The sequence below is a fragment of the Nesoenas mayeri genome, assembly GCF_963082525.1.
Source record: "Nesoenas mayeri genome assembly, chromosome: 4".
NCBI classification, from domain to species: domain Eukaryota; kingdom Metazoa; phylum Chordata; class Aves; order Columbiformes; family Columbidae; genus Nesoenas; species Nesoenas mayeri.
The window spans coordinates 36,960,918-36,975,879 of NC_137540.1; the positions used below are offsets into that span (position 1 = coordinate 36,960,918).

At 35.1% G+C, this 14,962-nt stretch overlaps 1 protein-coding gene across 3 annotated transcripts in view; it reads right to left on the bottom strand.

Annotated features, from left to right (window-relative positions):
• SPOCK3 (SPARC (osteonectin), cwcv and kazal like domains proteoglycan 3) overlaps window positions 1-14,962 on the bottom strand; it is a gene marked incomplete at its 5' end in the record, with an annotated part of 190,426 nt that overhangs the window by 46,212 nt on the left and 129,252 nt on the right. For all 3 annotated transcript variants that reach the window (XM_080344172.1, XM_080344171.1, XM_080344170.1), the window contains one exon: window positions 9,266-9,380. In XM_080344172.1, coding sequence (XP_080200298.1) covers window positions 9,266-9,380 — 115 coding nt within the window. The remainder of the gene's footprint in view (window positions 1-9,265; window positions 9,381-14,962) is intronic.

A 14,962-nucleotide genomic window follows, 5' to 3' on the forward strand; every position in this document is an offset into this window, starting at 1 on the left:
CTTGAAGTGCAGCCCACCACAGCAGGCTAGAACTGCTTTCCACAGCTGTGACACCCAAGGAATTTTCCATTTAAATGTAAATTTAGGGACGAGATATACCTGGATTTGACAAAGCTGTGTAGATGGCAGTATCCAAGGCAGGCAAAAACAGCCATGAAAAGTGGAAGGACTTGGAAATAAAACAGCCCAAAGGAAAAACAAGGAGGAAAAGGTTCTGGAGAAGACTGCTGTTTGTAAAGATGCTTGGAACTGTGAGCAAAGAGCTGTTTCCAGTGATAGGTATGTAATGTTCCACCTTTCCTGTTAGTGTTATAGCTATTTGTAATATTGACAACAACCACTTAGCTAACAATCCTTCCTAAGGATTTCACTTAATCCTAGCAACAATAAAGGGGTTTTTTTGTAGCATTCTTGAATACATTCTGCAGTGCTATTTGGGTTATTTTTCATAAACACAGCATGAAGTTTCTCCTGTTCTACCTTTTTAACAATGAACTATATTATTATGGAATGGACAGTCTCCCCTTAATCATTAATTTCTTCCTTCTAACAGTCAAGTTCAATGGAATTTTAATTTGTTCTGCAATTATGACTTCATTGAAGAGAATTAAAACATTTAAATATAAATAATTGCTCAAACACATGCCTTGTTTTGGTTTTGGTTTGTTTCTTTGTGGGTTTTTTGTTTTGGTTTGTTGTTGTTGTTGTTGTTTGTTTTGTTTTTGTTTTTGTTTTTCCACACTATCAGCTCCACTCTGATTCCAGTTCACAATACACATTTTTACTAGAATGTCTCTGTCTCATTGCTACACTTGTATTTGTGGTATCACTTCTTTTCTGCAAGACATATATTTTTACCCCTTGTTCCAAAATCTTTTAATGCCTGTTAAAACAGAAACCAAAAGCAAAACTTTCTTTTTCACCGAAAGATCATCTATTACTAATCAACCTAGCTATCTTCTTTGAACTATAAAGGTGTTTAAAACAAAATGAACATGCAGGAGAAGTCTGAAATTACAAGAGAAACTAATGCATTTGAGGCAAAAGTGAGGAATGGAGTCACCTCTACAGCCTGACAATAGTTTACACGGCTCCACCTCTATTTTTCCTGTCCTTCAAACAGAGTCACAGGCCCTTCGTATTTCTCACACATTTTATTGTTTAGTTTCAGCCATCTGACTAAACTGTGGGGTCTTCAAAGCTTCCCATCTGCCAGGTTCAGGTGTGCTTTTCCACCTCACACATGGCCAAGACGTGGGAGGCAGTAGCCCAGACCCCTCACTGCCAAGGGGATGGAAGCCTGGGCACAGGGTGGGCTCTGGTGAAGCCCCAGACTCAATGACAGAGGGACCAGGGGACTGTGGGCATGTAGGTTGGATACACCTTCTCATTCCAAACAAATTCTCTGTCATTCTACACTACGTTAGATTGTTACTAATCAGACTACATTAGATTGCTACTGATTATGATGGAGAAGTCTCTTTTTAGAAAGTCTTAACATGGAGTTTGATTAATGAAAGAAGATACTGTGGACAATTTTACTTGTCTCAGTGTCACTCATGGAAAAAAAAAAAAGTTTAAGAATCTAAAAGAATCTAAGAAAATTTATCTTAACATTGAGGGAATAAACAATAAAATAGGCTCAATTAAGTTTCTGTTATTACAAAACACATTAATGAATATTAAATGAATGTCATTTACAAATACAATAATACAGTATTTTTGTACTAGCAAATTCCCTTTCATATCATAGCTATGGAAATAATTTGCAGATACAAACAAATTCTGGCTAATATTATTAGTCTGTTATTTCAGAAAAAAAAATAAATATAAAATATAAAGATACTAAAGCAATAATGTCTAATTAAACAATAGTATTTCCTAGTAAATATCAAGTAAAAAAATGGTCTGTAATTCACCTTATGTAAACTGGAGAGGAAAAAAAAGGCATTTTTAATGAATTAACCACACTGAATTTTAAGTCACGAAAATCTAGTATGCAACAATTTTTACTTTACCTTCAAAGAGCTTCTATTTATATATAATGTATACTTACAGCTCGACATTACTGTAAATGTATATAATCAAGTAAATAAAGTCAAAAGCAATATTTTAGCTTGTATACCTGGACAAATATAGGTCTAAGATGAATAGTTTTGAGATTTAAAAATTAATACTATGTATTATAGTATAAAAAGCAATAAAAGCAAAATGGACATATATTTCTAAGTCAAAACCCTCTCAACTAAAATGGATATACAACGATAAGTTTTAGTTTTGTAGCATCTTTAAAATCACAAAAGGTTTCAGAAACATTAGTAGAGAGGGAAAGCTTTCCTTTAAGGTCTTTTCCTCTAACACTGAAACCGATTCACAGTTTTAGAGCCTATTCACATTTAAATCAATGGCAAGATTAACACTGATGCCAGTAGTGAAAGCAAGAGCAGAAATAGTTGCCCAGACCTGATTTTTGTGGTCAGCCTACAGAGACATCAATCTCAAAAAGTACAGATAAGACAAATTCCTGGTTTTGAGTGCTTCCACTGGTACCTGTGCACTTACATTTCAGACTATTATGAGAAAAAACAGCAAAACTTTCTGATTAAGATTAAGCAAAAAAAGCACAGAGGCTTACATGCAAATTTAACTCATGTACAAAATGTTGCTACCATCTACTCTCCTAAACTCCTGAGACTGCCTCCTTCCATTTACTGTGCATATTCCTTCAGAGGAAGTTAACAACTGGGAGTAGTTTCTCCATGATGAAAACCAGTATGCTTCTCTTTGTACTTCTTTTTAGAGGCAAGTCTCTTTCTGTCACAAACATGGCAGAGTAAAATTAGATAGTATAATTAGATCTTTTGGGAAATATTTTAAAACTCCTAACTCAGTTGAAAATAAACCCCAAACAGCACTGTAACATAACAGTCATTTTCTTTGGTGGGGTATTTTTGTCTTATTTCAGGTCTGAAAGTCAATTTTTATCCTTGACCACACATCGTGAACTTCATCTTATAGATGGGAATTTTGCTCGTTGTCTCATGTAAATGTCTTCTCCTGGCTAACATGAGTGATCAGGCCTAATTGGTCTAGTATATGTTGTTTTGGATACAGATTTTACTCTACTGGTGCCCTGGAGTTAATCTTGCAAAAGAGAAAAAGGGAATTACAAAACAGTACTATATGTCCTTGAAAGGTAATAATACAAAGAAGAGATTAAGGAATTAAAACAAATGTTATTTTTGGCCCTAAATATCTTTTTTTTTCTGAAGTCTGGAAACCATTCAGTGTTCTCTTGACTGCAAACAAAACAAAAGTTCTTTTTTGGCATCTGTACCTGTACTGTATGAAGAGTTGCTGAGGTCATGTGTTGAGAAGCTGCTGCTATGTAAATAAGAGGATTTGGGAGAGTGCTGCTTTCCTATTTGTTTAAAAAGAGTCCCTATATTTGTTTTTCAAGCACTGATGCACACAGAACAAAACAGAATCCACAGCGTCTTTAATCCTACTGCTACTTATCCTCATCGCTCCATAGCAATTAACAATTCAGCAGTATTCAGTATAAAATAGGATGGAGCTGAGAAAGCAGCTATGTTCTGTGATTAAAGTCTTTCAGGGACACTAACTCAAAATACTTGCAGCATGCAATGTTGCCTTTTCACTTCCTTCTGGCAAAAGCTTAGACTCAAAGAGTATGGCATTTATAGCAGCTTCCTATGCTACTCATATAGTCCTCCTCAGATGACCATCCTAAGTTTTTAATTTAATCCACATATAATGCAAGGAACGAAGCAACAACTGCTGTCTTCTGAATGAGGACCATTTCAACATATACTTAAAAAATATAACTTGTAACAGGTTTCAAGTCAATATGTTATGTTCAGTAAATGGACTGTAAACACTTATTTGAGAATATGAGTATGCTGCTAAAGAGAGAGAGATTTTGCATTTTGTTAAAAATTCAAGATAGCAAAAACACCACCACATAAACAAAAAAGCAAATACAATGCTTCCGGGATCATGCCAAGGTATCACCAGGTTTGCTATGCAATTGCAAGGGTTATTAATGATGTTCATTAACATCAAAAGAAGGCCATGTACCTGAGAAAAGTATTTTGAATATATTAACCTGCAAAATAAAAACATTATTGTGAGGCAGAAAGTTCAGTCATGACTACAGTTAGTTGAGCTTTTTGTTTTTGTTCTCCACCCATTATTAACTATTGAAATTACAGAAGAACTCTTCCACGACTCCACTCTTTCAATCAGATTTAAAAACTTACTTTTTTATTTTCTTTGAGGAATGTTGATAATATGTACTTATGTTACACAGATTTGTCCATTTGAGCATCTATTCATAGGCTGCAAATCAATTCAGTACAAATCAAATACAAATCAGTACTGGACTAGAAAACAGGAAATTGAATTGTAATAAAATTTACTTTTACTTATTGATTGGGAAAAGACGCAGCTGAAAACAAGAATAAGTTAAAATTAGCAAACAGTGCCAAATGACAGAAGAGCACTCAATAAAATTATTTTTGTTCTAAACCCCACACTTTCTTAAGGAAACACATTTGGTAAAATGAAAATCTGTTAATGAGACAAGAAAACATTCAGATAGAAAAGTCTTATCACTTTCACCTCTACTGCTCTATTATTAAGTCACCTAATTTTTCCTGAAGAAATTTTGCTGTTAATATTTTAATCTCAAGTTGGCCGAAAGGAAAAACTATTTAAATAAAGTCAAAAGTCAACTGCCAAAAGCTTTGTAATACCCTTTAAATTACTGAAACAGCAGATGTAGGTTGATGAATCATACATTACTAAATAAATGCAACAAAAGTTCAAATAAATGTGCTATTGCAGTAGGTGAAAAAGATTGTTTAAAATGTGAAGCCCTAGCTGGTAGCAGGTAAGTCTGTGAGTGTCTAAAATTGAACTTATGAACCCTCAAGCATAAGGCTTCTACTTGCTAGCTGCAGTTGCTATGGAGTGGTGTAAATTTTGATAAAATAGAAGTGGCATTTTCTGAATCGTCCAACATGTGACAGAACTAACAATTAGGGGGCTGATCACACATTGTGCCTCTGCACATCAACTATTTAGATTGGAAAAAGATTGGGCGTTGGGGGTGGTAGGGACTGAAAGGATGGATCCTGGAGGACAAATGGCTTCCCAGAAAGAAGAAGGGGTCCCTGAAAGAAGACAGTTAAGATCCTGGCTGGTAGAAAAATGCTGGTAGTGAGGAAAGATCCTAGAGACCAGTGAGACGCACTGAGAATAATGCCGAGGGCTCCCAGGGATCAGAGCCAGTACCACTTGGTAGGTAACTGCATGGAGCTGCAGAGCAGAAACCAACATGATTTTCCTCCTGACTGTATCAGGTCAGCAGTCACCTCCGTGCTTGGAAGGTAAGCTGAGATCTGGTGAAAGTAGTGCTGGGTGAGAGGGTGAGAGATTGAGTTTGAGAGATGAAATTGAGTAAAAGCTGTAATCTCACCAGTTCTTAAATCCCAGTATCCAGATGCACTAGAGGTTCTTGTTTACTCTGTCTTGCCTGTGATAGGTACAGAATAGGCTAAACTTCATTGCAGAAGGTGAGTCTACAAGTTCTTATTCATTTAGATATCTGAATACGGAAGCTAAGCGTGCTTCACACCCAAAAGGCAGAAAAGGGATTGATCTGGTGCTTGTTTTTTGGGCAGTTGAGGATGGGTGGATCGGTGATCTGAATTGCCAGAAGGTAAAGCAGACAAGGTGTACAGAGGTAAGTGTTAAAGATTAACAAGACTTTGTACGAAGAACAGGACTATCAAAAACATGGTCCTCTACAGCAAGCAAAGGACAAGGCTCAGCATGTCTCAGAGCAAAAGGATCGTAACTACTACTACTATGTTTGGAGCGAAAAATTGTACCCAGACGCTGCCAAGGAGACAGAGGTCTCCCTAGTCTTCTAAAATATGCATTGCACAGAAGCCTTCATAGTTTTTGGTTCCACATAACCACTGGAAAAAAGACTCAGAACAGCTTAAGAAAATAAAGACCTGCAGATTCCAGCTCTGTGAAATCCCTGCATTGACAACTGTGCAAGTCAGTATGAACAGGATGCCCCAAATCCTGGCACATATTTGAAAAGAAGTTTAGGCTGAAAATAGGACATGGGACAACTACTAAACCTGGAAAATAAGATATGGTCCTGTAAGTGTTTCCTCACTTGTCCTTTAATTGACGACTCTGTAGTATTGGTGCCTCCCATTCATTCTTGTTTACCTTTTTTCTCATTCTGCTTGTACACTACTCCCTAAGCCCTCCCTCTCTTCCATACTGCCCCTCTTCATTTATTTTTGTGTGATCCTTCCGTCTAGCAGTGCCTCAAGTGCTCTTCAGATTTTCCCTCTCTTTTATGGCAGTACACTAAGTTTGTTTTTATTTTATTTCTCTTTTTAAAAATTACTGGAGCACCTGCTCTAGTTTATAGTTTATGATATCCAATAGCTTTCTCTAAACTAAAAACAAAATAAAAAAAATTACAAAGATAGACCTTTATTTTATTGTTTTCTTTTTTGCTTCTTTGTTTTGTTACTAACTTATACACCTAGTTCTAGACCAAGTTCTTAGCCCTTTCATTTTTGCATTCAAGCTAACAGCCCCTGCACATCGCTTAGGTTCAATGTTACTGAATATATCACTAAAATGAGCCAGCTTTCACAAAAAACAGAATGCTTGCACCTGCCTCACACATTCAGAGAGATGGATTAGATAAACTTTAGAGTCACTTCTAACTAAGTTTCCTATGACTTTATGATTAGGTCCACATACATTTTAGAGGCAAATCTGTTTTTCTGAATACTGGTTTAATTTTGCTTCCTAAAGGAGTATCAGATTCCACACCAAGACTACTTGGGGAAAGTTCATAGGCATACTTTGCTCACTAGATGCATCAAAAATTCAGTAAATTTGTCAATTTGAAAAAATGAAAAATCATTTTAGGGGATGCATTTTAGGAAATCGTCACTTCAATTATTGCTGAAACTGGAGCAATGATTTTACTTTGCCTCTTTGGCTTTGCCAAATTTCTAAGCAACTGACGCATGTATATAGCTCAGAACACTTAATGGAGTTCCATTTAAAGAGAAAAAAAATGTATTCTTACAACAGAATTTCTTATAATGAAAGTTACAGCAAATTTTGTATTCTGTTACAATAATGGCTAAAAGTAATGATACTCAGCTTTCACATTTCTCATGTCTCCTATCCTTTGGCATTGTAAAGAAATGATACTCAATTCAGTGTTGCAGTTAAACATGGCAGCTGGAAAAACCCTGTATTTTGCTTGCCCTGACAATCTGTCAGGACAGGATTAGTGTTAATTCCCATACTCATATAAGATCTTTTTTTCCTTCTCTTTTACATAACTAAGCACAAGTAATCTCAATCCCTAGGCAGTATAAATCTCCAAGAAGAATTAATTCCTAATTAAAAACAATTCTATTTTGTTGAAGCCAATAAAATTTGTCTATAGATTGTTTTCAGTATTTAAGTTCAAGAGCACCAAAAATAGAATTTGCTTGAAAGTACAAACTCATAGACAAAAACAACTGCACCAGGTGAAACACCTTCCAGTAGAGAAAATGTTAATTTTATTTTGTTAAAAACTGAAGCAATGATGATACCATATTCAAAAACTAACACTGGAGAATGGCAAGCCTGCTACTCAGGAAGAGATATTTCTGGCTCATTATCTTAATTTCACTTCATGCCCACTGTTAAGCAAATAACCATGCTGGCGATGCAGAAATTGTTGCTAGTGAAAACTGCAACTGCATTAATGCTATACTATATCCCTCATCGAAGACATATTAACCATATAAGGCTGGGTCTTCCCATGTTTTTCTTTCAGGCTGGCACTACGAGCAGATAACAGATGTATCTATTTATTTACAGTTATTACATGAAATTGTAAATTAATGCTTTAAAAAAACCTTAAGGCTGTATCATTTTGCAGAGCAGTTATAGCACAGGGAATATTTAATTACACAGATTCAATTAATATTTAATTACATAATCAATGATATTGCCAGAGACCAAAAAAAGTGACCTAAAGGAGTGTTTCAGAGCAGTTTTTTAATTGACTTGTATGCCTGCACACAGCTCAATGTTCGCAGTGGACATCTATTAAATGTTAAAAGAATATTAATTCAATTTTCAAGCTAGGAAAAAAAAATTGCAGTAGCTACAGATTATCATGGAAATTATAAGATTCTCTTGCACAGAAAATTTGGAATAGTGCAACAAACCATAATGAAATACCAACATTAGCATAATCCAGGAATATAGTGATGGTTCCTTTCATCTTTGAGGTTGCTACATGAAAAAACAAACAAACAAAAAAAATCAAAGCTAATTTTGGTGTATTTCCAAAGAGGATACAGGATATCTGTGCATAAAGATTTTACCTTGTTCATCAAAAATGTAACCATACGGAAAGAAAAAAAAAATACATCTGAGATCAACCTAATGAAACACAGAAATGCAGACCTCCAGTCAAGCTGTTTCTGGCAAATTCAGGTCCATGGTGGGCTAAAACCTCATGCTATGATGGCTTTCCGTTCAGAAGCAAAGATGGTATCCTGTTTTGTTTGTTAAACAACACAAGTCATCTGGGATTCACTGACATACAAATAAGCTTAGCCACATTTATTTTTTTTTTCTCCAGTCACAACAATGGCTAAGCAGCAGTGCCAAGCAATTGCATTTTCCAGCAGCCTAATTTCATATGTGTCCAAAAGAAAACTGATTTATTCCTATCAAACATTTTTCAAACAAAGAACACGTTTATATGACAGCCTTTACTAACTGCTCTCTAGCTTAAGTGCAACTGCTTGCAGTAACAAGGACTTTTAAGTTTCCTTATTTTCTATCACACTTAATTTTCTTGAATATTCAATTGAAAGCACTGAGGAGTAAAGAATAAACTTTTCTTTGTCCTCAGTACAGCTATAAGCATCTCAAGGAGTAATAAAGGGTAAAAAAAGAACAACAATAACTTATGCTACAACAGCTGAATTTGAAAAATACAGTCGTATTTTACTGTAGGCACAATCTCAAAACCCACAGCAAAGAAAACAACTTTGAATAAAATAAAGCTGGTTTCATTCAACAATAATCAGTGTTTGTGACTACTGTACTGTTCTATGAGCAAAATCTTATTTCCTTCTAGAAATGAGCTGTTAAAAGTATCATACAAATCACCATCACTCACCTCTCCTATCATTTCTGCCTGCATTTGTGGATTTGTCAGAAGGGCAAGGGCAACGTCCTTCGCATTTCACTGAGATTTGTTTTCCTGAGACACAGGCTTGATAGTCTAATTTGCACTGTAAGAAGAGAGAATTACTCTCATTAATATAAACATCTTTTATAACAAAAATTATAGCTCTTCAAGTAATTCAAAGCAATTTTTCATGAAGTGCTTAAATCTTTGCAGACATATGTGCTAGGAAAAACATTTCTGCAGCACAAGCTACCTTTGTACTAAGAATTAGATTAGATAATGGTATAAAGTTTTTGTTTCCTAACCTGGCTACAGTTGCAGGCTCAATTCAAGCATGAATGCACTTGTGGTGTTAGACTGATTTGAACATGAATACTAAATGGAAGTAGACTGCATTGGTTTTATTTGTAATATTTGAGCAAATAAACAAGGCAACAATATTCATTATTGATAGGAAGCAATTAACATCAAATTATTATAGAATTTATAATTTAATTTCTGTGTTTAAGATGACAGCATCCTAGTAAAAAGCAATAACAAATTGTGTCTGATGCAACTCTGCACCACGATAGTCTTTCTCAATATAGAAACAAGATTAATTTGTGTGGTTCTGATCTGCATACTTACAGCTCCTATTCCAATTCAGAAACCACACAAAAATTAACTACATCTAACCAAGAAATGGAATTATTGTTTCAAGCATATAAACATATTTAAAGACAACATACATAGAAAATAACATCATGGTAAACAGTGTCACTCTTACTGAAAAGCTAAAGATTTTTTTTCAGAAACAGAAAGAAATAGAGGAAGATGGCTATTGACAATACTTCATCCTCGAAAGAAAGACAGAAGATGTCTCATTAGTCGGGTAAAGGATACAGAAGTTTAGGAGTCAGAAAATCAGTTCAAGTAACAAATAAAAATATGAAGTGTTTTCTATGCATCACAACACTTCACAAGAACAATCTCACCAGAATTTGGGACTTATATTCCCTGACTCATCTTTTGTTTGGGTATCTAACTTCAGTTTAATATACGATTATAAGGATTTCTAGTAAACCCTATAGTTGAAGTTTCTCCTAAAAATTAGTAAGGAGTGGGAGCACTGTAGCTATGTAAGAATAAAGGAGCCTCCTGGAAGACTATACTTGAGGTTTCCACTAGTATGCAGATATAAACACTGTGAATTCACAGAACTTTATCAACCTTTCACTCAGACTTCTAATCCTGTCACACTATCATGCAGTTCTTTGCCCAGCACAACATTAACTGCATCACTTTCTTGAAATAATACCATTTTGCACCACTGCCAACAGCAAAAAGGAGAGATATTAGAAGAGACAGAAAAGAATACCTCAAATTTTGTTTATTTACATAAAAACACCATTATAATTCAGTTCTGAATGTGCTACCTTTTGCCATATAGGCATGGTTAACAGACAATGACGCTAAAAGAATCTTTCAATTTTAACAACAACAAAAAAAAGAACAGATCTGCTCCAATTGAAAGCTACACGAATAGCACTGATGTCTCATAAAGGACCATAAAACTGAAGCCAAGCAATCAGCTGTGCCTATGTTGACTATGAAACAAGTGAATACCTTTTGTTTCCCTGCACTATCATCCTGGCTGTACAGGGGAGGGCTTGCATTAGCTGTGAGGCCCACCAGACCTCTTTCCAGACAGTGCACGACCTAATTAATATTTTAATACTTGAAACACTCTTCGGAGTTAGTAGAATTGATCATAACCAAATTTAATATGAGGTTCTGTTGAAAAGAGATAGCTTCCCTTTTTTAAGATCTGAGAATTGTTATTGTTCAATCTTAGTAGCTTAAGGAGTCAAACCTACAAATACCTATGCTTTAGGCCTTGATTATTCCTACTGTTAACTGAACTTAATGAGACCACCATTTAAAACTGGACATATAAAACTTGCTTCAGGTTTGGTTTACTGAGAATCAGAATACAAAGAGTGCAAAACAAAGTAGGTTTTGTTTTGGTTTGGTTTTTTTTAAGATTTCTTTAATCTTTTCCTTGAGAGATTATATTTCACAGACTCCAGTGGTTCTAATTTGTTTACTTGGATGTTGCTGAAGAAACCAGTAAAAACTTCAAAGCTGCTCCAGCTAACATAATGAATTGTGAATTTAGTCTTTTTATTTTTCTTTAAAGTTGTCTACTCAGTCCTTGCAAATAACATTGCCCTTTTAAATGTTAAGAAAAACTTAATGTCTGACACCTGCCACAGGCACTAATACCTGAGTGAGTGCAAGATCAGCACATAACACTTCCAAATCCAAATTCCCATTCTCAGGTATGCTGGAATTTTACACTCACTTCACTAATTTTATGGACAGGCAAGCAACAGAGATAGATTCCTTGTCTCCAGAAGCAAAGCAAAACTATAGTGCTTGCTTAAGTCAGAAAGGAATCAATGGGCTGTACTGACTATTTCGTATCAGTAGCTAATGACACCAGGAACATAACTACAGTTGAAACCCACCCTTGTTCCCCAAATAATACAATATACCAGGCTATTTCAAAGCCAGCTCAGCTAAAAGAAGCTGGATCAGACTTCCCTCAGCATTACTCTCTAAGTGGTAAAAAAGCAAGCAACGTACCTGAAAATCTCCACAGAAAAAGAAAACTGTGGCATACAGAATATGAGGACACAATGAGGAGTAGTGGAACAAAGGAGACTTAGTGATGAAATTATCGCTTTGTGGTGAAAATAAACACCAGAAAAATACATGAGCTATTATGTTATGAATAGCAATAAAATAATTCAAATTTGTTTGGCTTTATTAGTGAGTATTCTATGTGGCAGAAATGTAACATGAAATTTTCAAGAAACTTATCTGTTGGATTTCACAATATTCCTTCTTCATATTGGTTTTATAAACCGTTAAGTGATTGTGCTACTTTCATCACAATCCCTTATACACATTAAAAAAATACTATTCTGAATATATCTAGTTTATTATCTTCTGATCTTGATTCCCCTTTCCTCTTAGCCTATCAGTTTTCTACATGTTTCTACAGTTTCACTATGTCCCATTTGTATGTTTGATTTTAAGGATACTTGAACTGTTGGAATTTTCACACATTTTGTTTCAAGACAGAAGAACTGGTATTTCTGACTTCAGAGAAATATGCTGCACAATGCTTAAAAAAAAAGAATTTCAATACAAAGAACATGCACCATGTCAGAAGGGTCTCTTGGCAATATATTTCAGGATGAAAAATTTCTCATTTCTGTACTGTCAAGTCTTTCATAGAAAAATGTCATGTTTTTGTTCATATTATGCCTGTTTGAAAACCTGTTAAGTCTTAAATGGACTCAACATTCTTCAACATTTGCCCAAAGTAGTTGTTTACTGAAGTAGACACAAGCAATTAAAATCTGTGGGAAAAAGATCAAAGAATATGCCATCTTTAGACATGACTCACACAGCTCTACTGCTATTACAGTAAAGATGAGAATAGTTATATTTCTGGAACAACTACTACAGCGTATGTTATTTTGATATACACAAGCTCTGCTCTTAGAACTCTTATTACAGAATTGGAAAGATTAAATGTCAGTAATATGTTTCACTAAGCTCTGCCACCTTCCATTCCAAAGCAGCTACCTGTCAAAGGCTGCCAACTGGATCTCTGTAAACTGTATATTTAAAGAGCCTGGTTTTGCCCCTAAATGGAAAAAAACTAACCTACTTTTCCATGGCAAAAAAAGGTGAAAATACAAGGAAAAAAACCCCACTATTATTTTTGTGTGCATTTGATTGGCATGAATACAAGGACAAGACACTTCATTATATGAACAAGTCTTATGAGGAGTGGTTCAGGCAACTGCGACTGTTTAGCCTGGAGAAAAGGAGGCTGAGGGGAGACCTTATCACTGCCTACAACTACCTGAAGGGAGGTTGTAGCATGGAGGGTGTTGGTCTCTTCTCTCATGTAGCAAGTGACAGAACAAGAGGAAACGGCCTCAAGTTGTGCCGTGGAAGATTCAGATTGGGTATGAGGAAAAATTTCTATATGGAAAGGGTTGTCAGGCACTGGAACAGGTTGCCCAGGGAAGTGGTGGAGTCACCGTCCCTGAAGGTGTTTAAAATAGACGAGGTTCTTTAGGGCTGGAGTTGGGTTAATGGTTGGACTTGATGATCTTGAGGGTCTTTTCCAACCAAAATGATTCTATGATTTACTACATGAAGTCCTAAACAATCCCAACTTCCCTTGTATTTGTAAAAAAAGTTCCAGGTAAATATACCTTTCAATATATACGTTTTTACTTTTAGAAACTCCACAAATCATCTTCCTGTGACCAACTAACCTAATTTTTCAAGTGTGAATAACAGTATGCATATATGGGGAGGACACTGATAAAACCTGTGACTTGGGAAAACTTTTTGAGGATTTCAAATACACAGGAAACCTCTACAGAAAGGAGTAATACACCAGAATGAGTGTCACATATACAGAAGTAAAAATCTCTGTGTTGAGTGAAACAACATTTGGAGAATATTTATACAGTCTAGAAGTTTTAAAATGAGTTGAATTTGATATTTACATTCTTGAACACTTAAACTAAGGAAATTTACAGCCATTAAGAAATCGTGAAGGACAGAAAATGTACTATTAAAGTGGAAACGAATGAAAATATGAAGAAAAAGGAAGGAAAATATGATCTCACCAATTATAGAAAAAACAGCCTTTAAGTTTGATTTCTGGACACCTAGAAGAATAAAGGAGATGGACCATGCTATAGGGTTTTATCAGGCAAATCATTATAGATCTAATTTCAATCTATGAAAGAAATTCTAGAAAACAGAGGTACATTAGATTGCAAGTACCTTGATTTTACCAAGACTTGACACACTTTTGAATTGCAACGTAGTAAGTCGAACTGGGAAGTCTGCTATTTCTGTGATCATATTAAAGGATTAGTACAAAACTAGTTGAAGGTGATCATCAGAGGGCAGTAATCAACAGCTCACCATTAAAATGGAAGACTGCACTGAGTGTACCTTTGCAAGGGTAAGTCATGACCCTCGAACTATTTTGTCTTTTCATTAATGGCTTGAAAGATGAAATATAAGATATCCAATTAAATATGGAAGAGACTAAAATAACTTTAGAAGATAGGAATATAATAAAAATATTCATATTATTGGAATAGGCTAAAAATACAGAAAACTGCTATGTTCTACTCTCAGATAGACATAATAATCACTTTTAAAGTACAAGCTATGGAACAACTTGCTAGACATCCATTCCAAAGGAAAAATAAAAATCTAGTGATCATTATGAACAATTCAGTGGTGTTTAAAAACATTACCATACCAGGATATATAAACAGGACTTGAACCTACAAAACACGTAAAATAATTCCACACAGCTCTGACAGCACTTAAAATAGAGCATCCTGACCAGCTTTGTGACAAGGTTTCAAACAAGACAGGTATTAATCAGGAAAGGTCTAAAAAAAGAGTAAAAGGAATGATTAGAGGCCTAGAAAATAGAGCGATTGAGAAAGAGGCTCAAAGAGTGAGGATATTCAGTCTTGATTTGCGTAACCTCTGTCAAATAGGTAAAAGGTACCAGAAAGATACCTGAAAAGAATACCATGACAAATGTTACAAGAAATAATCTGCTTTAATTGCTGCAGAAAAGTT